The sequence below is a fragment of the Notamacropus eugenii genome, chromosome 7 (assembly GCF_028372415.1).
Source record: "Notamacropus eugenii isolate mMacEug1 chromosome 7, mMacEug1.pri_v2, whole genome shotgun sequence".
Taxonomy (NCBI): domain Eukaryota; kingdom Metazoa; phylum Chordata; class Mammalia; order Diprotodontia; family Macropodidae; genus Notamacropus; species Notamacropus eugenii.
In genome coordinates, this window is record NC_092878.1 from 36,766,045 (window position 1) to 36,793,618 (window position 27,574).

General features: G+C 38.6%; 2 protein-coding genes across 2 annotated transcripts in view; both read left to right on the top strand.

Moving 5' to 3' along the window:
• Positions 1–27,114, top strand: LOC140514647 (uncharacterized). Its single transcript, XM_072625139.1, has 4 exons — positions 1–27; positions 4,795–5,512; positions 19,099–19,149; positions 27,007–27,114. The coding sequence occupies exons 1-3, from the start codon at positions 1–3 to the stop codon at positions 19,113–19,115; spliced, it is 762 nt and encodes a 253-aa protein (XP_072481240.1). The 3' UTR covers positions 19,116–19,149; positions 27,007–27,114.
• The window catches only part of BTBD7 (BTB domain containing 7), a 58,878-nt gene continuing 53,950 nt past the window's right edge, over positions 22,647–27,574 (top strand). Inside the window, exon 1 of the mRNA XM_072623081.1 lies at positions 22,647–27,194. Coding sequence (XP_072479182.1) covers positions 27,113–27,194 — 82 coding nt within the window. The 5' untranslated portion in view covers positions 22,647–27,112. The remainder of the gene's footprint in view (positions 27,195–27,574) is intronic.

Consider the following 27,574-nt stretch of genomic DNA (forward strand, 5'->3'; position numbering starts at 1 on the left):
ATGGAAATATTTGCAGGAGCTGATGCGGTATGAAGAGCCAAGAAAATAATACACAATGGTCACAACAATATCAATGAAAGAACAATTACAAAACAACTGAAATATTGCAAAATTACATAGAACAAAGAAGAGATATGAAAAGATACCCCCACTCACTCTGTTATAGGACTGGGAGGTCCACTGGTATGGAGCATTGAATATATTTTCAGATTTTTAAAAAAATATATTGTTTTTTTGCTGATTATTTTTCTTTTGCCTCTGTCTTATGTTCTTTAAAAAATATTTTGTTATGGGACAGTTCTCTGGGGAAAGGGAGAAGAAGGAATACAGGGAGAAATTTTGGTAATATAAAAACAAAAATATATCAACAAATTTTTTAAAAAGTAATATTTTGAAATTATAAAGAATAAGCTAGGCTCCAAAGAAATGATATAAAAAGATACCTTCCCTTGCTTCTTTGCAAAGACTGGGGTGCAGGGTTGTGGAATTCTGCAAAAAATTTATGTTTGCTGATTTTGCTGACTTTTTCTCTTCTTTCTCTTAAAAACATTATTTGCAATTGGAGAGATCTCTTAGGGAAAAAGGAGGGATGGGGGAAATATAAAACCTAAGTGGTACTGTTAATAGAAAGCTGAATTGTGTTTGTCCTTCGTTAACGAAGAAGGCCCTGAAAGCTGGACCTAGAGTTGGGAAAACCTCAGTTCAAATATTGTCTTGGACACTTATTAGCTGTATGATGTTCAGTAAGTTACTTAACCTTTCTCAGACTCAGTTTCCACAGACCTGAAATTAGAATAATAGCACTTAATAGTAGCACAGGGCTGCTCAGAACATCAAATGAGATAATATGTACAAATGCATTTTGTACGTTTTAAAATACTACATAATTGTTAGCAACTATTTCTATTTTGGTGAAATGAATTTTTTTTGCAGATTTTGGGTTGTATATTAGTGATATTGCTCTCTAGTTTTCTTTCTCTGACCTCTTTCCCTGATTTAGATATCAAGACCATTTTTTTAATAAGAAGGAATTTGTAGGATCCTTGCTTTTTTTCTGTTTTTGCGATCAGTTTATGTAACATTGGAATTGTTTCTTAAATCTTTTAAAGAATTCACTTATAAATTCATCCTTTTAGTTTTTCTTTGGTAGGTCATTTAGGACTTGTATTTAAATTCTCTTTCTTATTCTGTTAATTCTGTTAATCTGGTTATTTTTTTTTCTAGCTATTCATCCATTTCATTTAAAACATCAACTTTGTTGGCATATAATTGGGTGAAATAATTTCCAATAATTTTAAAAAAATTTTGTTGTAATTTCTCATTTTCCATTTTTGATACTAGCAATTTGATTTTCTCCTTAAAAGTCAGACTAACCAATGGTCTCCCTAGCTTAATGGGTTTTCTTACCCAAAATAGCTGCTAAATTAATTCATTAATTCAGTGTTTTTTGGCTTTTAGTTTTGTTAATCTATTTTTTGATTTCTACAATTTCTTTTTGGGTGTTTAGATGAAGTTTTAGAATTTGCTGATTTTCCTCTTTATTGTTGGTATGTTCTTTCCTTCCTTAACTGGGTCTCTTAGTCAAGGCCAGGCTCTGACTACTCCTGTAGACTTGAATGGAATGCTGAGCCCCTATTTAGCCACAATTTGTATCCTTTGAAGTCTTATCTATGGTCCAAGTTTCCACTAATATCTGCTCAGCACAAAGTGCTGGCAGGTTGCGAATTGCTCTGAATCCTTTGGTTACATAGGTTACTGAGCTCTTCCAGGCTGTCAGGTATAGCTTAGTTCTCAGGCTCCAAATTTAAAATCCCTAGGACAAGTGGGTATATTGCTGCCATTTTGGTAGGAGATTGCTGCTTTGCCATTTTACAGACTTCTGGGCAGTCTTTAATACAGTTGATCATCTTCTAGGTTTTTATGACATTACTATATCCTGGTTCTCCTACTTATCTGACTGCTGTTTCTTACGCCCTTGCTGGATCTTCATCCAGGTCATACTACTAATCTAGGTGTGTCCCACATGACTCTGTTCTGGTCTCTCTTCTCCCTCTATACTATTTCACTTGATGATCTTATCCCCTCCCAGCGATTTAATTATCATCTTTATGTTGATGATTCTCAAATCTACAAACCAAAATTCTCTGACCTCCAATCTTGCATCTCCAACTACCTATTGGACATCTTGAACTTGATGTCCCATAAACATCTTAAACTTGGGGTGGGGACAAGATGGTGGAGTAAAGGCAGGGACTTGTTTGAGCTCACCACCAAACCCATCCAAATACCTGTAAAAATGACCCTAAATAAATTATAAAGCAGCAAAACCCACAAAATGATGAGTGAAACCAGTTTACAGCCCAAGACATCTTAAACTCAACACATTTTCTTTTCCCCAAAACTGTCTGCTTTTCCTACTTCCCAGTTAATGTTGAGGGTATTATCATCATCCTCCCAGTGACCCAAGGCTCAGAACCTAAGTGTTATCTTTGACTCTTCACTCTCTCTCAATTCAACACCTTCCCCCACATATGCAATGTTACGAAGACCTGTTCATTTTACTTTTGTCATATGTCTTCTATATGTTCTCTTCCCTCCTGACACTATCATCACTCTAGTGCAGGCTCTTATCACCTCACTCCTGGACTATTGCAATCACCTTCTTGTTGAATTCTGAAATGGATGAAAACCCCGAGACAGAGTTTCTAGATAATTAATAATCAAATTATTAATTTGGTTAACTGGTAGTCAATAAATTGATGGTCAGTAGTTTCTCTTACTAATCAAACATACCAGATGAAAAGATGAAAAATCTCTTCTGGAAGGGAATTCCCCTGACACGTGAAAATCAACTCTGTTCCATGGCCATCTAGGGAGGAGGTGGGCTAAGAGTCTTCAGCTCTCAGCCTCAAGGCTTCTGGGCAGAGAATTGTCTGCACTTCTCTGGCAAGTTCTCTCCTTCATGAGCTAGATTGCCCTAAACCCTAATAGAAGGGACCAAGGAAGAGGGGGTTCCTTCTCCAGACAAAGGCTCACCTAGACTGGATTCTATTTATACTCAAAATAGAAATTAGGTCTCCCAGTTGGGTGGGGTTAATGAGCATGTGCCTGGAGGACTAGTAGCAAACTCGTCACTTAGTCTTGTCGTTCAAGAGACTGACCTTTTTAGGAGTTGGGTTTTAACAGAAATACAAGGAATTAGTTATTTATATAACAGTTTATATAATTAACAATAATTATATAATAGCATAGCATTAATTTCTCCCAACTTCCTACCACAAGTCTTTTCCCATGTCAGTCAATTCTCTACTCAGCAGTCAGAGACCTTCCTAAGGTGCACACTCAATAAGTTCCAATAGCTTTCTATCACCTGCAGGATCAAATATAAAATCCTCTGTTTGGCTTTCAAAGATATCCAATCTTCTTATAACTTATATTCCTGTACTCTTAACCTCCTTGCTGTTCCTCAAACAAGAAAGTCCATGTCCTCATTCCAAACATTTTCCTTGGCTGTCCTCCATGCATACAATGCTCTCACTCCTCATTATTACCTCCTGGCTTCTCTAGCAAAAAATCTCACCTTTTATAGGAAGCTTTTCCTAGGATCCACCTTCCCCCTTATTGCTAGTGTTTTCCCTCTATTGTTTGCAATCTGTTCTCTATATATCTTGTATGTACATAGTTGTCTCCTTCATTAGTGTTCCTTGAGAGCAAGGGTTGTATTTTTTTTCTTTTTTTGTATCCTCAGTGCCTAGTACAGTACTCCTAGTGCCTGGTACAGGGTGCTTAATAAATCTTTATGATTGACAAAATATAAAATACACACAGAGTTGATGGAAAATAACCTTAGAGGGGAAGATTCTAGTAGCTGGGAACACTTGGAAAAGCTTACTGTTTTGTTTTGTTTTAAGCCAGAGCTACAATCCATCTATAAGGAACTCTCATTAAGTCCCTTCCTTTTCCCAATGGAGATCATTATCTTCCAGGCAACTTTCAGTTTTAGGGAGTTGATTGCAGTACTGTGAGGTTAAGTGATTTTCCCAGGATCATACAATCAGTGTTTGCCAGAGGTGTCCTGACCTGCATCAGGCCACACTTAACTATAGTTCAACCAACAGGAAACAGCAAACTATTAAGACTGGGGAAATTTGGGACATTTTGAGCTCTGAATCATGGAGAGCTATGCTCCCACACTAGTTTCCTGGTGCCACAGAGAAAACCAGTCTACAATTTTATGCACTTTATGAATTCGGCCTTTACTTAGGTGGGTGACGAGGGAATATTAGTATTTTTGGAGATTCTAAAGTCCTAGATATCTATAAATACAAGAAGTCTGAACAAGGGAAGGTCCCACCATGTACTGTAAAGGGCATAGACCTTGGAACAGACCTGGGTTTCTGTCCTAGAGGGATCACTGTGGCTCTCCAGGGCAACACTGGAACCAGCTCAAACCAGTTTCCGAGGCAGCTGATTGTTAAAAAAAATGTTTCAGTGTTAGCATTAGCATTTATACTTCTGAACTCTGCAAATGCTGCTCCATTTGTCGCTTTGTTCTTTGCTTAGACTTAAGAAAGTGATGGGGGAAAGGTAAAGAACGTAAATTAAACTTAAAAGCGTGTTGTAATACGTTTTTTGTCCTCCCGAAGAGCAGGTCGTTAAACAGCACAACCCCGGCTCTCTCTGACCCTTGGTTCCCTCACACGTAAAACTAGGGGTAACAATTTATCTCCTATGAGGACCAAACGATACAATGTATCTTTAGAGAGCTTGTTCTCTAAAATGTAACACAGCTAGGCGCCTAAAACTCATTGCAGTCGAAATCTGTCTAGAAAGATTCCAAAGCTTCCTGTCCTGAAAAAAAACCACAGAAAGAAAAAGCAAGTCGCTTTTCCGAGGAGAGGCTGGGGTCCCCTGCTCTTCAGGAACGAGCGACCACCACAAGCCCGCTTCTGGGGGACAAAGCGCGACCACGCTCTACTCGTCGGCCTAGAGGGGCAGACTGCACAGACTGCGAACGAAGCGAGGGAAGAAAGAGCTCGGCCCTGCCCTCCGGCTCGCGCACACCTCCCGCTTCCCCTTCCCTGGAAAGCGCTCCCCGCCCCCTGCGCGCCTCCCTTCTGCTCCAGAAAGCGTCTCCCCCTCGCTGGGACGCGCCCGCCAGCGTCGTACCACGTGACGGCGACGGCGACGGCGAAAGGGGCGGGGCCTCTCCCTCCTCCCTCAGTCCCTCCCTCCCGGCCGGCTCCGCAACGCCGCGCAGGCGCCCCGAGGGCCGCGCCGAGCGAGCTCCTCCTGCTCTCTCTCGAGGTGTCAAAATGGCGGCGAGGAAAGTCCGAAGCGGTCGCGGATCCTGAGCTTGTGTGTGACAGGAGCGGAGAGGGCGGCGGCGGCGGGAGGAGAATGGCCGGGAGTGCCGGCGCCGGGACGGACGGCGGCTCTGGGGGAGGCGGCGGCGGCGGCGGCGGGGGTGACGGCAGCGGCAGCAGCGGCAGCGGCGGGAGGAGCTTGCGGGGTAAGGGTCCTCTCTCGGTCGAGCCGAGGCGGAGAGCGGGGCCGGGGTGGGCGGCGGGCTGCTCGGATATCCGGGGTGGGCGGGGGGCCGTGCACCAGCGGGGCCGCGGGGAGGGGGGCTTCGCCCGGCTCGGTGCCTTCGGGGTCCGGGGCTGGAGAGGAGCAAGGTTCTGGCCGGCGGCTGTGCCTGCCCGTGGAGCTCGGCCGAGCGAGCGGGGCGGGGAGGGGGCGGGGGAGACCGGGAGGGCGCCGGGCGAGCGGGGAAGTCCGGTCCGCGGAGCGGAGAGCGAGCGCGGGGGGAGGGGGGCGGACCCCGGCGGCCCTCTTGGATCGCGGTGGCCCGGCGGGAGAAGGGTCCGAGAGTCGTGGTTCCCCGGTGCCTCCGCCGGGGTCCGGCTGTAGTTGGCCTTTGACAGGTGGGAGAGGGAGGCCGAAGGAGCGGTCCCGGTGAACGTGCAGGGGCCCCGGCTCGCACTCTGGTCGTCCGGGCTGCCTTGTGGTCCCAGGCTCATCCGGAGAATGAGAACTTTCCCACCATTCCTGAAGAGCCCTGAAAGCTGATGCTGCCTTTACCTTCTCTTAGCGTGCGATCAGCATCCAGCGCTGAATATTACCGTGGTGATAGGTGCTGTTAGGCCTGATTTACAGAGGAAGACTTCGCTCGGTCCTCTACGTCTGAACACTCCTATCCGTGCTGAGAATATTAACGGGACTAGAATTTGCCTGTTTCCCTGGGTCTTTAGCATTTTCAGTTAACTGAATCGTCTTCTTTTGTTTCTAAAATCCCTACCATGTATTTTAACTTGATGGAATTAGTGACTTTTTTTCCCCACTAGAACTGGGAGAAAAGCTTTCCCGATTTCAACAACATATGAAAGTAGTAGGATTTTAGAACTGGCTGAGACCTTTAATAGTCCATCCCTCTGATTTTACAGATGAACAAACCAAGTTCTCCAGAGGTTGTGACTTGCCCAGGGTCACAAAGCTAGTGGTTTCCTTGACAGACGCTAGAGCGAAGTCTCTTGATTTCCAAATCAGTGTTCTTTCCATTCCACCGCATTTCTTTGTGTTAAGAATATTACTTTTGCTTGATTCTTTTTTTTACATTGTCTTTGGGTATGCAAGTAGCAAACTTTAAAATGGGGCAGTCTTCACTATTTTTTTTATTCAGAAGTTCACTTTGTGGCCGGAAGAGTTACCAAACACTTCAAGTAATTAATGCTTTATATATCTTGTCTTACTAAGCTTATCTTTCACTTGAATTTTCAAAAAACTAAAATAATTTTCCTTCAAATTTTTTATAGCTTCATAAATATAGTCCTATGTCATATATATTATGTTATATTTATATTATGTATTATATGTGTGCACATATATGTGTGTATATAATACATATATATAATATAAACACAATTTACTATTACAGTTAACCTTGGGTATTCATGAGTCCATACAGCCCCTAAACATTAACTACTAAGAGATTAGTATAATGATATAAGTTAGACTGTTGACACAAATATGGATGCATTTCCACAATACTAACATTTTAAGTCACTTCTAAGTTGATTTTCTCCAGTTTTTAAAATATACCTCTTCATAGTAACTGAAATAATTAGTTCCATCATCATGGATACTGACACAAATCAAGATACCTTACCATAACGTAATAGATTGTCTTTATACCTTTCTCTGGCCAAAAGACTTAGTTACCGAATCTCTAGTTTTCTGAGGATAGATTTCATTAAGTTTATCTAAGCAGGCCGTTGGATAACATACAGAGTCTGTTGCCAGGCTGGTACTCAAAGCCCTTCCAGTTTGGTGGCACTTGCCAGAACTTGTACTGGCACAGACTTTGAGAACCCAACATCCCTTCCATTCCACAATGAACTCTTTAAGAGTAGGGCCATAGTGGAAGTTTAAGATACCATCAAATAATTTTAAGATATGCGATACTCATTTCTCAACTTAGAGTGACTTAGCTTCCTATATATTTGTGCTGAGTCATAGCAAGTTTCTTCATAGCTTATAGTACCAGTCACAGGTTGACCTGCAGAAATACATTAGTGAAAGATGAAACTGACATGACATTGAGGTATAATATCGCTTCTGTGTTTGGGGAACTTACAGTCATTGTAGCAAGTTTTGAATACATCCTGTGGGTGCAGCGGTGCTGTTGGCAGATGGGATGCACAAATTTTGACACAAATCTTCCTCCCAGGAACTTCCTGTCTCACTGGGGAAATGGCACGCAGTATTTTAAGGAGCCATATTTTCCTTGGTATAAGTACTTTTACTTCTAGATCATAGCAGTCTTCTATTCCTTAGTGGTTTCATCATTTGATGGATATCTATGGGTTTGATTGAAAATAGAAGAAAGTAGATGAAAGTAGATCGAGGTGGAGAGACAAGTTAACCTATAAAACTAATCTGTGCTTAAAGTAATGAGGACTTGAACTAAGGTGGTAACAATAAGAAGGAAAAGAGGAGAGAGTTTTAAAAAATGAACTGAAACAACCTTAAAAAATAATCTAATAAACATTTACATTGCTTATAACTTTTCTTTCTGTGACCCTAGGGAACCTTTTCTGGGGCTTAGTTTCTCCATATGTAAAATGAATAGTTTGGGCTAGCTGAGGTCCCTTCCAGTATCAAACCTATGATCCTATGAAATTTTTCCTATCTACAGTGCCTTTGTTTTTATATGCTTTTCAACAATTTGTCCACACTAAAAAGCCTTGCATTTTTTTTCCAGTTAGCATTATTTTCTGTGTTGTTTTTCACATTATCAACAGTTTGTACTCTTATTGGTGACCAAGTTCTATTGTTAATTTAAACTTTCTCTGCTCATGATCATTTGAATTGCTTACAAATATTATTATAAATAATGAGAAGGAGCATGGCATAGTGCATAGAGGGCAGGTTCCAGAGTCAGGATGATAACCTGGATTAAAGACCCTGTCTCTGATGCTTATTGGCTGTGAGACCCTGAACAACTTAGCCTTTCAGTGCTCTGGGCTGCTGAGACTACAAATGGCAGAATAGCGATGATCTGAAAGTTTTGAGAGCATATCCTTGTTGGGGAGCCCCTTATGCCGGTAAATCCAGACAATAAAATGGGTGTGGAATTCTCTCTACAATGAGATCTTCCTTGGTGTTTGTTCTCAAAGCATGTAAGCTATTACATGGCATATTAACATAAATATATATGTAAGTAGTGAATTTCTTAACTTAGATCTCGTAATGTATCCAATTCTTTATTGTGGCCTACAGAAATCATGTAGCTATGTACTGTGCTTGTACATATTTATTTGATTTAAACAGTACAAATTTCAATTAATTTTTTTCACTCATTTTGAGACTGAAATGAAATACAAAGCCACATTAAACGGGGCTTTTTGGTTTGTTTTTTGTGGGACCTGTAAATTCATTGGTAGAGAAAGTGCATAATAAAGAACACCCTGCCCAGTGCAATTCAGCAGCTGCTCTGCAATTTATAGTCTTGGATCACCAAAGGTTAGAGGGGCTGCCCAGACTTTTAGCCCAGGGCTTCTTGACTCCAACTTGCTCGCTGTCCACTGTCATCATAGTGCTTCTCTCAAGAAGTTATAGTGAAAAACAAGCACATACATGTAGAAATTGAAGCTAATGATTGTCATTGTTCCTTTTCATACGCTAACTTGTCTAGTTCTGGAATTAGACATGTGACTAAAAGCTGCGCAACAGGGGCAGACAAAAACTGATTTCTTTGATTTTTGTTGTCGAAATGATTTCTTGTTGACAATAAAGTGAAAAGCATTTACATATGAAGTCTTTACAACAAAAGGAAGCCTTTTAGCACATTGGTAGATCCTTATGTAGCATATCCAAAAAAACATAGATAAGAAGGCATGGAAAACTTTGTAATTGGCATTAGTAGAAAGACAGCTATACACAGATAAAATCAGAGGTTCCAAAGTAACAAATACTTGAAATGACAAAAAAGTAATGTTAGATTTTTTTTTTAACTTGAAGAAATTTTTTAATTGTATAAGTTGATTTATTTTCAGATTCTAAATTTTTGTCTTTAAATGTTGAGAAAGATTTACTTTTTAGAACCCACTGATGATCCAACAGTGGGGGACAACACATATAGACAGGGAACACAGACCAAAATGTTGGTAAGATTTATTGTATCATGTAGTCACTTCCCTGACACTGATAGAAATCCTATGCAAATCTCTGGTTTGAGGGAGTCGGGGGAAGGGTAGTTAGCTGTAGTACAGGTAGCATTGTACTCAAGCCGCCTATAGCCTACAGTTGTTAAGCTGCTTGCTCCCCTGCAAGTCCCCCAGCAGAGGGCTCCAGAGGCTTTGGAGTTGCAGCCCATATTTGAGAAGCTGCAGGTTTTATGCACCACCTTAAGAAGCATGATTTAGAGCTGGCATGGAGGGCCCTTGAGAATCTTTTCATCTAACCTTCTCATTTTAAGGATAACAATACCAGGGTTCAAAGAGGTTAAGTAGTTTGCCCAAATTTAATAACTAAGTCAGCATGCCTTCCCAGGATTTTTCACTGAATGGACAGAAATAACTGTCCTCTGCCTAATGCATGTTGTTCATTGAGCTCCATGCTTTGCACCATGACCCAAATCAAGCCCGCCTTCATTATGTCCTCTCAGTAGGGCCAGCTGCCTGTTGAGCCATCCCTTGCTTTGGGGGGGGGGGGGGGGAACCCTATCAAAAAATGTGGGGAGATTCCTACAGGAGCTTAGGGACTTTTTTTTACAGTTTCATTACACTACAGTTACAGTGTGGGGGACAGTGGAATGGGGAGACTAACCCAATGGTTCTTTGCCTTTGGAAGGGCAAAACACTAGGGGTAGAATATTCCAATTCTGTCTAGACCAGGAGTTCTTGATCTTTTGAGGGGGTCATAGACCACCTTTGGCAGTCTATTGAAACAGACTCCTTCTCAGAGTGATATTTTTTAATGTATAAAATAAAATACATAGGGTAACAAAGGAAACAAATTACATGGAATTCAGTCATCAAATTTTTTTTTTTAATCCACAAATTCACAGATCCCAGATCAAGAGCCCCTGATCTAGATTAAGAGGCATTTGAATAGATTTCAGGGTATCTGTGAATTTTTAAAATTACCAGGGGGTACATGTCACACGAGTAAGTTAATCATGAACAGTCATGTCCAAACTATTCAAAAACTGATATATCAGAACAGGGATACTTCACATCAGATTCTAGTTTTACAGTCTAGATCACATAACTTTTTGTGTCAGAACACCTGGAAGAGTCTAGGATGGTTATTAACCACTTCAACATGTTCTAGTTCATCCATATAGTTTTGTATCCTTGGTTATTATGTATAGTTCCCACTAATATCCTAGTCCCAGACTTGGAGACTCCAGGACTTTTGGAGTTCTGACCTAGGATGAGTACCCTTAAAATCCCATGCTCCCTTAATCTAAACTAGGGGTGGGGAACCTGTGGCCTCAAGGTCACTTGTGGCCCTCTAGGTCCTCAAGTGCAGCCCTTTGACTGAATCCAAGCTTCACAGAACAAATCTTTTTATTAAGGGTGGCCATTCAGTTTAACCCAACAAACGTATTAAATACTTATGTACCAGGCACTGTACTAGATACAAGGGATCCAAAGACAAAAATGAAATTGTCCTTGCCATTAAGAAACTTAAACCTTCTACTCAACTCTTGACCTCTGTGACACCTGGCCTACAATTTTTCTCCTTCCCAACATCTTTTCCTTGTACTGGGAAACTTCAGCATACACTCAAATACCCTAACCACTCAATTCCTTGGCCTTATCATTTCTCATGAGCTCTTCCACCCTACATCAGCTACACATAGAAAAAAATCATGGAGCCATTCTGATTAGGTCCAGTACAAATTTATGTTGTACAACCTCAACTGGGCTCTCACTGCTGCTAGGCAATCCTACTATCATTTCACTATCTCACTGTCCATAGCAGCTCTTCCAAAGCTGCTATGGACAGTGATCCTTCTATCCCTCCTAATTATTGTCCCATATCTCTTCTGCGCTTTGTAACTAAACTCCTCAAAAAAACCATCTTGCGGTAGTTATTTCCTTTTCCTTTCCTCCTACTCCTCTGACACTGCTACCACTCTAGAGGCCCTCATCACCTCATGCCTGGACTATTGTAATAGCGTGCTTTTGGGTCTGCTTATTCAAGCCTCTTCCTACTCCAATCCATCCTTCATTCAGCCACCAAAGTGCACAAGTACAATTCCCACTCCTCTCTTCCCCTACTCCACTCCCTTCCCCCTTTCAATAAACTCCAATATCTCCTTGCCTTCAGAAGCAAATACAAAGTATTGTTTGGCATTTAAAGCCCTTCATAACCTTGCCCTTTCCTACCTTTCCGGTCTTTTTACACCTTACTCCCAGACATACTCTATGATGTAGTGACACTGGCCTTGTTCCACAAACAAGACCCTTCATTTCTGGGCTCTGAGAATTCTCTCTGGCTCTCTTCCATGCCTAGAATGCCATTCTTCCTCCACTCAGACTACTGACGTCTCTGGCTTTCTTTAATTCTCAGCTGAAGTCCTATTTTTTACTGGAAGTCTTCCCCAAATCCTCTTAATTCTAGTGTTTTCCTTGTGTTAGTTATTTCCTGTTTATCCTGTGGATAGCTTGTTTTGCTTATATTTGTATGTCATATCTTCTCATATCTTCGATTAGAATCTAAATTCCTTGAGGGCAGGGACTGTCTTATGCCTCCTTTCGTGTCCCCACTGCTTAGAGATCAAGATTGATCATTGCAGTTAAAGTTTAACAGCCTTTTAATGTTTTCATCTGCATTTTGTGGTGGTGAATGTTGTGCTTGTTTGACTCTCCATTGTTGCAGGTCTTTGTTTCTGTGAATTCTTCGTGTTCATCATTTCTTACAGAACGCTATAGCAACATTTATATAGTGCAAATTGTTCAGCCATTTTCTATGTGATGACAACTACTTTCCAGTTTTTAACTGTTATTACAAATAATGCTGCTGTTAGTATTTTGAATATATGGGACCTTTCTGGGATTTTGACCTTTAACTGTTGAGGAGTGAGATTGTTGGGTCAGAGCATAAGAGCAGTTTAGTAACTTTTAGGAATGTTTTCTAGAATAGATAGACCAATTCACAGAACCAGTAAAAGAATCTGTCTTCCCACAGCAACTCTTAACATTGATCATTGTCTTTTTCATCTTTAGACTGTGAGGTAAAATGTTCTGATTTGTTCTTATTTGCATTTTTCACGTAAATTAAAGCAACTCTGAGGTTCTTCCTCATACCCTTGAGATTAGTAAAGTTGACAAAAGAAAAATGACATGTTGGAGAGCTGTGGTAAGAGAAGCACATAAATGAACTGTTATCAGAACTGTGATGTGGCTGGCCAGTCTGGAAAACGATTTGGAAACTGCAGAAAGTTAACCAAGCTGTGCATGCTTTTTGATTCAGTGAGACCACTATCAGGTCTAAACCCAAAAGAGAACAAAGGAAGAAGAAAAGAACCTGTATGCATAAAAATAGTTATAGCAGCTCTTTTTTATTGTGTCAGGGAATTAGAGATTAAGTTGGCACCTATCAGCTGGGGAAAGGTTGAACAAATTAGGACATATTAATGGAATGGAATACATTTGTACTGTATGTAAGAAATGAAAAAACGGATAGTTTCAGACACCTGGGAAGACTTTTAAGAAACAGTGCAGAGTGAAGTGAGCAGAACCAAGAGAACAATTGATGCCAAGACAACAACATTTTGAAGACAAAAAACTTTGAAAGTTTCAAGAACTCTGATCAGTGAAATGTCCAATCTTGATTCCTGCATATTGATGTGAAGCAGTGTTATCTACCTTCTAACAGGTGCCAGAGTCAAAGTGTGGAATGAGACATACATTGTGAGACTTTGTTTTACTTGATTAATCATTTTGGTTGCAAGTGTTTTGTTTTTATTTTTTTCAATGGAGAAAGTGGAAGGAAGAGGAAAAACATTAATTGAAAAAAATAAAATTTTATTTAAAAAGGTAAAATTTGCATTTCTCTCATTAGTTTGGAATGATGTTAAATCAAACTTTGTATCTTTTGATCTGTTGGAGAATGGTTCTTGGCCTTGTATATATTTGTTGAAGTATTCCATAGATCTTAAATACTAAGCACTGAAAGAAATATTTGGTGCAGAAATTCTTTGTATCTCTTGACAGTTACTTTTCTGGTTTATACAAAAGCTTTTAAATTATATGTAATCAAAATGGACTGTTTTGTCTTTTATGATAAACTCTACCCCTTTTTAAAGAATTTTCTCCAATTGTCATGAGAATTTGCCTATTTTCTATTTTGAGGGGGAGAATATGAGCTTTTATATTTAGATCATGTATCCATTTTAGAGGTTATTACAGAATATTAAGTAAAATACTAGCCTAAAGCCACTTTCTGCCAAACTTCATTATAAGTTTTCCCAGAAGTGTTGTCACTTAAGGAGTCTTTTCCCAGTAGTTTTTTATTCTTCGATTTTTGAAACACTAGGCTGCTCTATTGTGTTACTTCTGCATCATGCTTCTCTGCATCATGCTTCTCTTGTCTGTGTTCTACTGATATACTTTTCTATTTAGTTTCAATGACTATTATTTTATAGCTTAATTTTAAGTCTGATGTTACTCTTCTCCCTTCCCACTTTATTCCTGTTTTTTTTTTTTCATTATTTCCCTTGAGATTATAGATTAGGGCTTCTTAAGGATGTGATTTATTTTCCCCATCTAAGTTCACACATACCCTAAAATACAGCCTTGACTTGGGTGTAGAGGTTTAATAGATCACAGTTATAATACCACCTTTCAAGATCTTTATGTTCTTCCAAATGAATTTTAGTGTTATTTTGTACTTAGTATAGCATTAAATCTATAAATTAGTTTAGATAGTATAGAACTGCATTAAGTGTCATGACAGATAACTAAACTTGCTTAGTAATTGCTAACATTTAAATAAAATTTCAGTGCTTAACTTTTTCAGTGTCTGACTTTTTTTTTCAGGCTTTAGCTCTAAGTCATTGTTTATCACAGTTTTGGAAGGGCAGGTAAAGAATTTTTTTCCTCTCCATTATCAGGGGGAAGAAATGATTGAGGACAAAAGAAATATGTACATTATTGCATTAAAATGAAAAACTTACATACAACCAAAAACATAATTACAAGAAAAAAAGATTGGGAAAATTTATGGCAGATAATAACTTGACATTTAAAATAACACATAAAATACATAGTCATACCTTATTATATTGGTGTGGCCTAACTATGCATAATAAATCTCTCAATTTATCTTCCTTTATTTCCTGTGATAGGACTGATATTTACCAGTGTTTTATTGACACAACTTTTCTGTTCCCTGGCCCCCAACCATAACATGGTTTAGATCTGGGTTCTTCTTTGGACAAGGATTAGCTTTCCCTAAAAGGAGACCAAGTTGTCCCAATACCTAATAGGCTATGACTTTCCTCAAGGCAATTTTCCAGTCACCTCAAAATAAAGGGTCTCATATATTGCGCTCTTCCAATTTGGTAGATTTCTAAAAATCAGAAATCACCATCCCCTTCAACTATCTTTATTCTGATAACTAGCAGAGATATTCCATATACAGACAAGGGGCACAAAGTCCAGAAGAGCTAAGAGCCCTATATCCCTGTTACATAAGCTTTGTGTATTAGTGCAAAGTAATCTACTTAGTAAATGTTTGATGACTTTCCAGTACCTTGATTCACCCCAACGTGAAGCATGAGCTAAGAGTGCTGATGCTGCCATCTCAACCTCCCTACCTATTCTTCTCTAGTGGCTCCCTATTACCTCTAGAATCAAATATAATCTCTTTTTTGTTTTTCATTTAAAGGTCTTCACATCCAAGTCTTTTTGTCTTTTCAGGCTTCATACACCCACTTCTTCACACACTCTGTGGTCCAGTCATATTGACCCACTTGATCTGCATACATCATACTCTTATTTCTTTTCCCTATACCTTTGTAGTTCATACTTGGTTTGCACTTTCATTTTTTGGAATTCTTGATTTCCTTGTAGACTTAGCTCAAGGTCTTCTATATGAAGCTTTTCCTGATTTCTTGCAGCTGCTCAGATTCCTCCCTCTTCTCTCCTCTGAAATTGCCACTTCTCTGGTGCAGTTCCTTATCACCTCATACCAGGACTATTGTACTAACCTGCCAGTTGGTCTCCCTGCTTCAAGTCTCTCCCCACTGCAGTTTATCCCAAACTCATCTGTCAACTTGATATGCATGCACACACCCTGTTCAATTAACTCTGGCAGCTCCTTGTTGTCTCCAGGGTCAAGCATAAAATCCTGTCTTTTAAAAACCCTGAGCCCTTACTAGCTCTCCATTCTTTGTTGTTGTTTTTGTTATTTTAAAAATTCTTGTTCTCTCTATACTTCCCCTTCTCCCTCCCCAAGACAGCAAGCAATCTGATGTAGGTTATACATGTACAACAATATTAAACATTTTTCCACATTAGTCATGTTGTGAAAAAATCAGAACAAAACGAGAAAACCATGAGAAAAAAACAAAAACAGTGCAAATAGTATATTTTGATTTGCATTCAGACTTTATAAATTCTTTATCTGGATGTGAATAGCATTTTACATCACATCTTGGAATTGTCTTGAATTGCTAAGAGCTAAGTCTGTCATAGTTGATCATTGTGCGTTGTTGCTGTTACTATGTACAGTGTTCTCCTGGTTCTGCTCAATTCACTCAGCATCAGTTCATGTAAGTCTTTCCAGATTTTTCTGAAATCTTCCTGCTCATTATTTCTTACAGCACAATAGTATTCCAATGCATTCATATACCACAAGTTGTTCAGCCACTCCCCGATTGATGGGCATTCCCTGAATTTCCAGTTCTTTGCCACCACAAAGATATAAACATTTTGGTACATGTGGGTCCTTTTCGCATTTTTATGATCTATTTGGGATACAGCCCTAGAAGCGATATTGCTGGATCAAAAGATATACATAGTTTTATATTGCTCTCCAGAATGGCTTACAACTCCATCTTCCCACATATGCATTGTCCCGCATCTTCTCCAACACTTGTCATTTTCCTTTTCTGTCATATTGGCCAATATGATAGGTGTGAAGTGGTAACTCACCTTTCCATTCTTTACACCTTACTCTTCCCTATGTATTCTGTGATCCATTGACATTGGCCTCTTTGCTGTTCCTCAAACAAACCACTCCATCTCCCAGCATTTTCATTGGCTTCCTTCATGCCTAGAATTCTCTCCCTTATCTCCACCTTCTGATTTACCTTGATTTCTTCAGGTCTCAAGTAAAATCTCACTTTCTACAAGAAACCCCCCTTAATGCATATGCCTTCCTTCTGTTTGTGATCTCCAATTTGAGTTTTATATAATTTACTTGTGCATAGTTATTTACTTGTCTTCTTCATTTAATTGTGAACTCGTTGACAGCAGATTATTGGGGGTTTTTTTAGTGCTTTGTACATTGCCTGTCATGCTTAATACATGCTTAATAAATCCTTCTTTACTTCTGCTTTTGTGTCTGGTTCTCTATCTAGTATGCCAGTTAGCCTTTCTTTCCTCAATAAATGCTTATTAGTTAGTATTAAGTCAACACAATGTGCCAGGCACCGTACTAAGTATTAAGAGATAAACAAAAAGCAATCCTGCTGTCTAGGAGTTAACATGCTAATGAAGGAGATAACATGTGAATAACTTAAGTATGTAAAAGCTACATACTGTGTAGTAGAAGTGCATCTGAGAGTGAAGGCATTAGTACCTGGGAGGCCTGGGAAAGTCCTTCTGCAGAAGGTGGAGTTTTTGCAGAGTCTTGAAGGAAACCAGGAAAATTTGATTTGGAGGTGAAGAGGTAAAGCATTCCAGTCATGGGAGACAGCCATGTACAAAGGTACACAGTCATTGAATCACCGAGTTTGTGGAGGGGAGTAAAGTATAAGAAGACTGGAAAGATAAGGGAGGCAAGCTCATGGATGTCTTCAAAACCAAATAGGATATTATATATGGTCCCCAAAGCAAGGGGGAGCCACTGGGGTTTATTTGACTAGGGTTTGTTTGAATAGTAAGTTTGGCAGTTCTGTGAAGGGTCAGTTAGAATGAGGTGAAATGAGTCCAGAAAATTAGTCTGGACAAGAGGACCCAAATGAGAGTTGTAGCTACCTAAGTAAAGAGAAGGGATTATACAAGGGATTGTATACAATATACAAGAGACATGTTGTAGAGAAAGAAATTATAATTTTTGGCAACTGATAATATAATGAAGTAGAGTGAGGAATTGAGGACAAAAGGTGATCCTGAGTAAATGTGGCTAGTGATGGTAGCCTGTATATGGAGAAGTTGGGAAGAGGAACAATTTGGATAGGGAGAAGTGAGGTGAAGATAAGGGGTTCTGTTTTGATCATATTAATTTTAAGGTGCCTGCTAGATGTCTGGTTTGGGGTATCTGAAATGTTGTTAATTCAGGACTGGAGGTCAGGAAAGAAATTAGGGCTGGATATGTAGGTCTGGGAATTGTCTGAATAGATTGTCTGATTGAATGCATTGGAACTGATGAAATCACCAAGTGAGAAAGGGTAGAAGAAGTAAAAACGAGGACCCAGGATGGAAACTTGGAAGAACTCCCTTCAGTGAGAAAAGCATGCATAAAGAACTGCAAAGAAGATTGAGAAGGCACTGTCAGACAGGTAGAAAGAGAACTAGGAGTGAGCAGTATCACCAATGCTTAAGAGAGAGTATCCAGTAGGAAAAAGTGACAATGTCATGATGCAGTGATGTCAAGAAGGATGAGGATTGAGAAGGGGCCATCGGATTTGGCAATTGAGAAAGAAATCATTGATAGCTTTGGAAAGAGCAAAATGATAAAATCGAAAGCTGTATTGCAGGAGGTTTAGGAGAGAGTGAGAGGATGAAAATGAAGGCACTAGATGTATACAACTTTCTTAGGGAGTTTATCTGAGAAATAATAGATCAAGTGAACATTTTTTTTAAGTATAGGGGAGATATGAGAGTGTTTGCAGGCATCAGGGAAGGATCCATAGGGGAAACTTAAGGATAAAAGAGAGTAGGAATGATTTATGGACTAGTCTGATAGAGAAGACAGGAAATTATTGGATCATAAGTATCTGGAGGGAAGTTTGTTTTGATGTGAAGGCCCCCTCTTCACTGAAACTGTAGTGAAGGAGATGGTAGAGGGAATGATGTCCCCAGATGATGTGAAATGAGAGAGAAGGTGGGATCTCATGGTAAATACCCTCAGTTTTGGGGTGAAGTTCTCAGCTAAGAGATAGCTTTCCATCGATGATACCCTCGGTATTGTGGGACACAGGATTATTTCCAAATTCAGAGACTTGCCAGGTAGCAATGGGGCACAATAGGTGGTATGACAACAGGTCAGTGGTGGGTAGTATTAGTAGTCCCAATAGGGAAGGTGAATTTCAGTAGACAACCCAAGGCTTCTAGTAATGTGCCTCCTAATCTTATATGCAATGTGAAATATGCTTTGGATCCAGACTTCCAACTTCTGTTTGTGCCCTTTTAGATTTTTGGCATCCTTGAGAAGACCTGGTTCCTGATTGAACCCTGTCCTCAGGTTTGTATGTTTCCTGATATCAACCCCAACTCCTTTTTCCCATAGGAGAGAGTGGTTTACCCTCAGCCTTAGTGATTATTCCAGGTGCCCCATGTATTTGCTCTAATTGCAAGAGATGTCATATTCTTACTAAGCAGTAGATGAAATTTGAAAATAATTGACATCATTCCATATAAAACCTAACTTTTTCAGGTTGATAGCCTAGTTTTTTTTACTTCATTGTTGTCAGGCAGATCTAAAATAATTTGATTCATTGGTTTTTGCTAGAAAAACGCAGGCTGCATCCCATATTTTTTCCATTCATTTAAAGATCACTCTTATATTTCATTAACATTTGATATATAAAAGAATACAGACACTGGAGATATGGTGCAACCATAGCCTTGAAAAGTGATTGCTCCCATTCAGAGCTATTGTTGTGGTAACTTTCCACCTTAGAAATTGATAGGGCTATTTACAATGATCTTTTCAAGTTATAATTTGTCTTTTCAGCTTATAAGTTTTAATGAAAAACTTTGGGACTAAAATTTTTGTGAATTTGTTTTGGGAAATGCTACTTCAGAAGAATTAATAAGATGAAATAACTTGATTATATTTAGGAGAAGAGTGGAGGAAAAAATTAACAATGTCATAAGGTTTCTGGCCTTCATGACTATTATAAAATTGGTTTCCTTTGTAAAAGTGCTTTTTGACTGCAGAATAAGTAAATTCCTACTGTTCTGTTGAAAATATTTTTCCCCAGATATGTCTTTTTGAAGGCAGATATTGAGGCAAATGGTTTTTAGCTATCTGAAATGCTAGAGTATTGATTTGATCAAAAAATATATAGTATTTCTGAACCTTTCCCAGTCCTCCTTAATCTTTGTGGCTTCCCTCTGAGACTACTCCTAATTGAGAGAGAGAGAGAGAGACAGAGAGAGAGAGAGAGAGAGAGAGAGAGAGAGAGAGAGGTGTGTGTTTGTACATCTTTGTTTACATTTGTCTCCCAATTAGACTGAAGTCTTGTGAACTTTTTTTTTCTTCTTTGAATCCCCAACACTTAGCCCTAATATACTCAATAAATCTAGGTGACTAAGGATTTTGTTTGTTTTTGTGTAAGTAACAGAAAATGATAATACTATGAAGAGTGGGTTCATAACCTGGTTCTGCTGCCTCTCTGAGCTTGAGCAACTCATTTAACTTCTCAGGTCTGTTTTTGCTTCATTCTTCATAAAGAGATGGGACTAGATACCCTTCTACCTGTATGGTCCTAAAATACTCATCTTTATTTTTTCAGGATTTTGATATTTACTACAGTTGTATTTATATTGTTGGAGACCAGCATTGCTTGTCTGTGTCTTGAGTCCTTAAAAAACAAAAGAGCTCCTCATGACATATGTATAGGTTGTGAAATGAACAATCAACTTTTTTCCAGCTTCCTGGCATAAAGAAGATGGTTTTGTTGTTGTGTTGGGTTTGGTTTTTTGGTTTGTTTTTTTTTTGGTAAGTACATGCTAATGGAAGTTAGCAATAAGAATTCACATTTTAAAGTTAAACATATGTTAGGAAAAAAGCTCTCAGTACTACTATGTTTTTAGCAAAAATTCTGTAGTTATTTGAAGAACTACTTTTATTTCCACTTTTATGGTGAAAACACAAATTCTTAGTATCTAATTTAATTTTTAGTTTAGAAGTGAAGATTGAGTTAACACTCTGATACTAAGTACAGATAACCTTATTTTCCTTTCCAATACATAAACTATCTGGAATTACTTTAAAATATTTTCTGCCAAAAGTTTTGCATATTATTTGGTTTCATAGCTTTATATTCATTTCTTTATATTATCCTAAGAACCAAGCAGTAGGCTTGAATTGAGGTACTAACTTTGCCATTTGCTATCCTTCTGCAAATCACCTATCCAGAGATAATAATAAATCTAAAATGTTTCATATTTTATATGGAGGCAATACAGGCCCATTCCTCACCCACTCCCCTACTCCCATTTAGAATATGAGGGAAGAAAATGAAGATATAAACTTCATTCTGACAAGAGTTGTTCTCATAAGAAAAAAACAAGTCAGTGGATGGACAGTTCACATCTAGTTTACAGGGACTTCAGGGTCAGCAAGAAAGACATGAAGAAGCTAAGATGACCCATAAAGGAAGGCTACAGTTATGGAGCAATAGTGCCTTGCCTTCAGGTTTGAACACAGTATGTGGTTTCATCATGTGTGATTTCATGGGCCTGCTGTTAAAAGAGTAGATGTTTTCTTCTAAATATGACTCAGTTCTCTATATAGTTTAGAAATGAGGCCTTTATCAGAGATACTAGTAAAAATTCTTTACCAGTTTTCTGCTTCCCTCTTTATCTTGGTTGCATTGACTTTGTGCAAATTTAACATAATCAGAATTATCCATTTCACATTTCATAATGTTCTCTATTTTGTTTGGTCATAAGTTCCTCCATTCTCCATAAATTTGACAGATAAACTATTCCTTGCTCCCCTGATTTGTTGATAGTATCAGCCTCTATACACTAGGTCATGTATCCGTTTGGACTTTATTTTGGTATAGGGTACCAGGCGTTGATCTATGCCCAATTTCTGCTGTACTCTTTTCTAGTTTTCCCAACAATTTTTGTCAAAAAGTGAGTTCTTATCCCAGAAGTCTTGATTTCTTGATCTCTGAAATGAAGGTGTTGGACTAGATGGCCTCCAACTCTAAATTTTGATCCTTTGATCTGATATATACTCCCTTAGCTCATCTCCTTCACTTCTCAAAACTTCTTTATATTCTTCTTGTGCTGTTTAAACTTTACTTTCTCTTTGTCTACTTAATAGCTCTTTGACTTTTCACTGCCAGCCTGCTCATTATCCTCCCAACTTTCCCTTGTCCCAAAACAAAAGCATAAAATTCCTTTGAGCGACTGTTTTGTCCCAGCCAGATGGACTGTTAAATACCCTGTTTAAGTCTCTGCCTAGCTTATAACATTTCTTCTGCTTGTACTCTTTCAGCTCTGTCACCTTTGTCAGTGAATGATGAAGCATCTGCTAAGTAGTCACTGCCTATTTAAATCAAGACTTATCCTTCAAAATCTAGTTCAAGTACTGTGTCAGAAAACCTAATTCTTCCCTTACAGAACCTGACCTTACTTCCCCATGAGATTTTATAGTACTTTGTCAGACTTGACTTTTTATTATATTGGATTTTGTTCACGTAAAGCATTTTTCCTGCCATGGTAAACTTCTTGAGAGCAGTAATTATATCTTAGTGATATCTGTGTCTCCCTCAATACCTAGTAGCAAGTAGCTTTCAAATAGTAGCAAATTTTTGCTAAATAAAAATTCCATTTGTCACACTGCTGTTTCAGGGTTACTAGGTTACTTCTATTCATGAAAAGTAATTGTGATGCATTTCCCATTTTGTAGACATGAACAGTATTCTGTTTCTTACAAAACCCTTTTTTTTTCCAACTTCAAGTACAGTCAGAAAGTAAGAAATTGCTTTACATTTGGAATTATTTGGTGGGGGGTGGGATCCTTTTTGTGTATACCAACTCCTCTAATGAGGATTTAATGTAAGGTTATACATACACATATGTGTGTGTATTAAACTGTTTTAAATGTTTTCAGTATATGTAAATATGTATAGTGTGAAATGTGCAAAGCTTTAGTGAAAATGGGGTTTTTTGAAATGGAAATTGAGAATTCTTGGAGTGAGATGCCTAGTTTTATCTCTAACCCAACTTGCTTCCATTCTGTAGAAAACCCCCTCTATACTTTGCTTCACTTTTGCATGCTGTGTGGTTTCATTTCAGTTTAACATTGTAGCTACACTCAGTCAGGCACTAGGAATGAAAAGATAAAAAGTGTGAGAACCTCATTCTGCTGAGGTAACCCAAATGTACACATAGATAGAAAATACAAAATATATACAGAAAGTAATTTTGGGTAGAAGTTGGGGAGGTATGCAGTTAAGAGAGCACAAACAACTGGTAGGAAGGTGGTCTCTAGGGAGCTAGAAATTTCAAGAGACAGTTGGATAGTATAGTGGATACAGGGCTAGGTCCACAGTTAGGAAGACCTGAGTTCAAATCCGCTCCAGACACTGTATGACCTAGACATGTCACTTAACTTCTGCCTGCCTCATTTTCCTAAACTGTAAAATAGGGATAATAATAGCATCTGCCTTTTAGGGTTGTGAGGATGAAACCAAACAATATTTGTAAAGCACTTAGCTCAGTATCTGGCACATAGTAGGTGCTTAATACATGCTTGTTTCCTTCCTTCAAGAAGCGGATGTAAGAAGAAAAGTATTCCAAGCATGGAGGATAAACTGCAAAGGTACCATATTCAGAAAAGGAATGTGTCATATGCTGGAAATAGCAAATAGATCAACTTGGCTAGATCTTTGTATGGAGGGAAGTAATGTGTAATCAGCCTGCAGAGATGGGTTGGGTTTAGATTGTGAAGAACTTTAATTGCCAGAAGAATTTTTCGTTTTAGTTTTTGAATCAGTGGGGAAGCAGCTAAGGCTTTTAAAGCAAGGAAATGACAGATCTGTGGTTCAGGAATATCATTTTGTCAGCTCTTTAAAAAATGGATTAGAAAAGGCAGGGAGATCAATTAGGTGACTATTGAAATAGAATAGGCAAGAAATGATGAGAACCTAAAATAGAGTGTTATGCCGTGTGAGTGGAGCGAAAAAGAAATGGGTATAAAAGATGTTAAAATCTTGTTGAGTCTACTTTAATTTAAATTTTAAATTGAATTATAGACTGCATGGAGAAAAGTAAAGTGCAAGAAGATCACAAAGGTAGGAAGGAACCAGATTATTAAGAGCTTTAAAGACCTAATAGAGGACTTTGTATTTGATCTTGGAAGTAATAGGTAGCCACTGGAATTTATTGAGTAGTGGGGTGATTTGCTGTTTGCTCTTCATTCTCAAAGAGGAAGTGTGACATAAGAAAATTAATTTCACAGCATAGTGAAAGATGGATTGGGATGGGAAGAGACTTGTGGCTTCTGGACTAATTCGAAGGGTATTGCAGTAGGTTAGGAGAGAGATGATGAGGTCCTCTAAGGTAGTAGCTATTGTGGAGAGAAGGAATCATATATATACTCAAAATCTGGTGGAGGCAGAAATGAAAAAATGTGACAGCAGATTGGCTATGTAGGGTAAGAATAAGTAGTCAAGGATGACACTGAGTTTGCAAACCTGGGTGACTGAAGGTGGTAGAACTCAATAGTATTAGAAAAGTTGGGAAAGGGGAATAGGAATGAGTCCAGTTTTGTGTTCATGTTGAGTTTGAAATATCCTCCAGGTAGTTAACAATGCTGGATTAGACTCAGGAGAGAGAGAGAGCTAAATCATTTGCATAGAGATGTTAATTGAACCTGTGAGAAAAGATGAGATTCCACAAAATAATGTAGAGTGACAAAGTAAGAGGGCTCAAGACTGAGTCTTGTAAGATACCCATGATGGTGAGTATAACTTGGGGAAGATACACCAGCGGAAAATTAGGAAAGGAGAATTAGAAGAGTGTCTCGTGAAGGAAGGATAAATATTACTGTGTGCCAAGACCTACTAAGTGCTGATACAAATACAGGCAAAAAGAAAGAAAGTTGCTGCCCTCAAAGAGCTTGAATTCTAATGGGAGAAAACACACAAAAGGATTCTGAAAAAGAGGAAGGTACCTGGTTAGGAGCATGATTTTAAGGGCCGGACAAAGTTTTAAATAGGGCCTGCAGGGGAATAAAGACAGTCTGGGCTGGACACTTTCACAAAGTGGAGGCTTCAGAAAGAACTCACTGGTGGGAGAAGGGGAACAGACCTTGCAGAAGTCCAGAGAAAGTCAGAAACAGGACTGGAAGAGGAACGAAGGGGGAAATAACCTAGAAAGGAGAGAGTATCTAGTAGGTAGGGGAAGGCAATCAACAGTGACAGGGGTTTAAGAAGGGTCATGAATAAGGCCACTAGATATAGCAAGAAACAGGCCAAGCCAGAAGCAGACTGTCCTGGAAATTCAGGTTCAAAATTGGAGAGAACTAAGATATAGAATATTTAGCAATTCACAAAAGGAGGCTTTCTTAGCCACAGCATAAAATGATACTCAGTAGTGATAGAGCATTTGACTTGGTTAGGCACATCCCACTTAATCTGGTTAGCAGAGCAAGGTGTGGTGATTGGCATAGCTCTGAGATATCTACCAGATCTGAAGGGCACTCTGTACCTGGGGGTGGCCTTTTATACCCTTAGGCAAAGAGTAATCCTCCAGTCAAGTCTTAGAATCAGCTTCTTTTAGGGAGAAAACTACCCCTAGCATTCCTTTGGTAGCAAATTACCTTAATATAGTTAGGAGAACAGAAGTATGCCACATAGTATTAAAGCCTTGGTTAGAAGTGAGAAAAGTCTGTTCAGATCATAACTGACTTTTACTAACTCACTTAACTTTTTTGAGCACCAGTTTCTTTATCTATAAAATAGGAATGAGACCTGCTATTACCTGTGTCATGATGAAATCTGTATGTACAATGTGTTGCAAATTTTATAGCCATACACATACATGTAAATATGTAGGCAATAGGCAATAGTCCTAGCCCCCAAAGTGCTCACATTATATTGTGAGAAAATAGCATATGTAAAAATGAATTAGCAAAATATATACATTAAATAAGTAAATTTGAAACAGCATTAACAACTGTGGGAATCAGGAAAAATCACCTGTGGGAAGTGCCACTTGGACTGAACTTTGAAAGGAGCCAAGGATTCTAAGTGGAGAAAGAGGATGATCATCATCATTTGCAGTTAATTAGATATGAGTGATGAATGAAAAATCAAAAATAACTCCAGAAATAGCAACCTGACTAACTAGGTAGATAGTAGTGCTGTCAATAAAAATACCTTCTATCTGCAAAGAGTAGCATCCCATTGAGGCAGATCACCTTAATATACTTAGAACACTATAAATCCTTTAAGTCATTAAAAATATTTTTTTCCTCAAGTGAGGATAATTATGTAAATAATATAAAGCATTATAAATTGTATCTTATAAATATATACTGCTGACATCCACTAAAATCCCATTCAGGTGTCAGGTGAAGGGGACATCCTGGGTTCTTAAAACTATCCAACCAACCTGGAAAGGCTTTGGAATGTGGTCTTGGAGACAGACTGTTCTGTGAAGAGGAGCCTGGGTGAATTATTAAGGCTCAAATCTGTGGTTCTATGAACTTCCAAAGATCACCTGCCTACCCAAAGCACAGAGGTTTTGTAATCTTTGTGGAGAAAGTATCTACATCAATGAAATCATAGGTGTTTAAAGCATAGAATTTCTTATAGAGTATAACACAAAGCTCAAGAGATTCAGAGTTCACTCTTTCCTTCTCTACTCTTCTAACAAAAAAGCTTGAAGACATAGATGAAAGATTATTTTAAACATGTGTGTATGTCTGTGAAAATCTATTATTAATACTTATTATTTTCCATATTGCTTGAAAGTGTAATGTTGGGGGCCATAGGGAACATTTCTGTGAATCTACAAAATTATTTTGTTATTTTTGGACTAAGTAATTTTCTTCCTGAAATTTCAAATACACCCGCAAAAATTTAACTCATTACTCTTCACTGACTTAACATTGCTTTGTTTTGCAGCTTGAAAAAATATAGTTAGCATGAGTTTATCATTTTGATTTAATTATGTTTATGATTAGCTTCTAGCCCTTTTCCATACTCTAATACTATAACCATAATTTGTCCCCAGATGCAGGCACTTGCAACTTTATGCATTTTTTCCAACAATTGTTTATATTTTCTCAAGTGCAATTTTAAATATGCTTTTGTAAAAATGAATATAATGATTTTTGTTTGATTTTAAGAAATGGATGAAAAGAGGCTTTTGGATCCAGGGTTGAAGGCTCAGAATGGATTGTGGGATTGTCCTCTGAAGAGCCAGCAGGTGAAATGCCTGAGTGACTGAAGAAAATGGGTGCTAATGCATCTAGCTATCCCCATTCATGTTCCCCAAGGGTAGGGGGAAGTTCACAGGCCCAACAAACATTTATAGGTAACTTCATCGATTTTTTTCCAATAGTGTTCTTTAGTGAATTTAATAAAACTGTTTAGCAGGGACTGAATAGAAAAGCATTGAGCTATATATAAAAGTTTTCCTCTTAGGTTACAGTTTTTTTAAACAAAGAATGATGCCTCTGCTTCTGTCTATATGATTTTTACACTAGCCGGGCTGCTAGAGCATAGCTGGTCATTCATTTTGGCTATTTTCACTGTAATTGTAAGTCATCATTGCCACATTTATGCTGTGAAAATCTCTGCCGATGGTTAAAATGGTATAGATTTACTTGTTTATTTTAATCTACGTGGACACAGCCCTACAAGTGAACCCTATTAATTACACGCTGTTTAAACCTTAAATTTCAAATATAATAA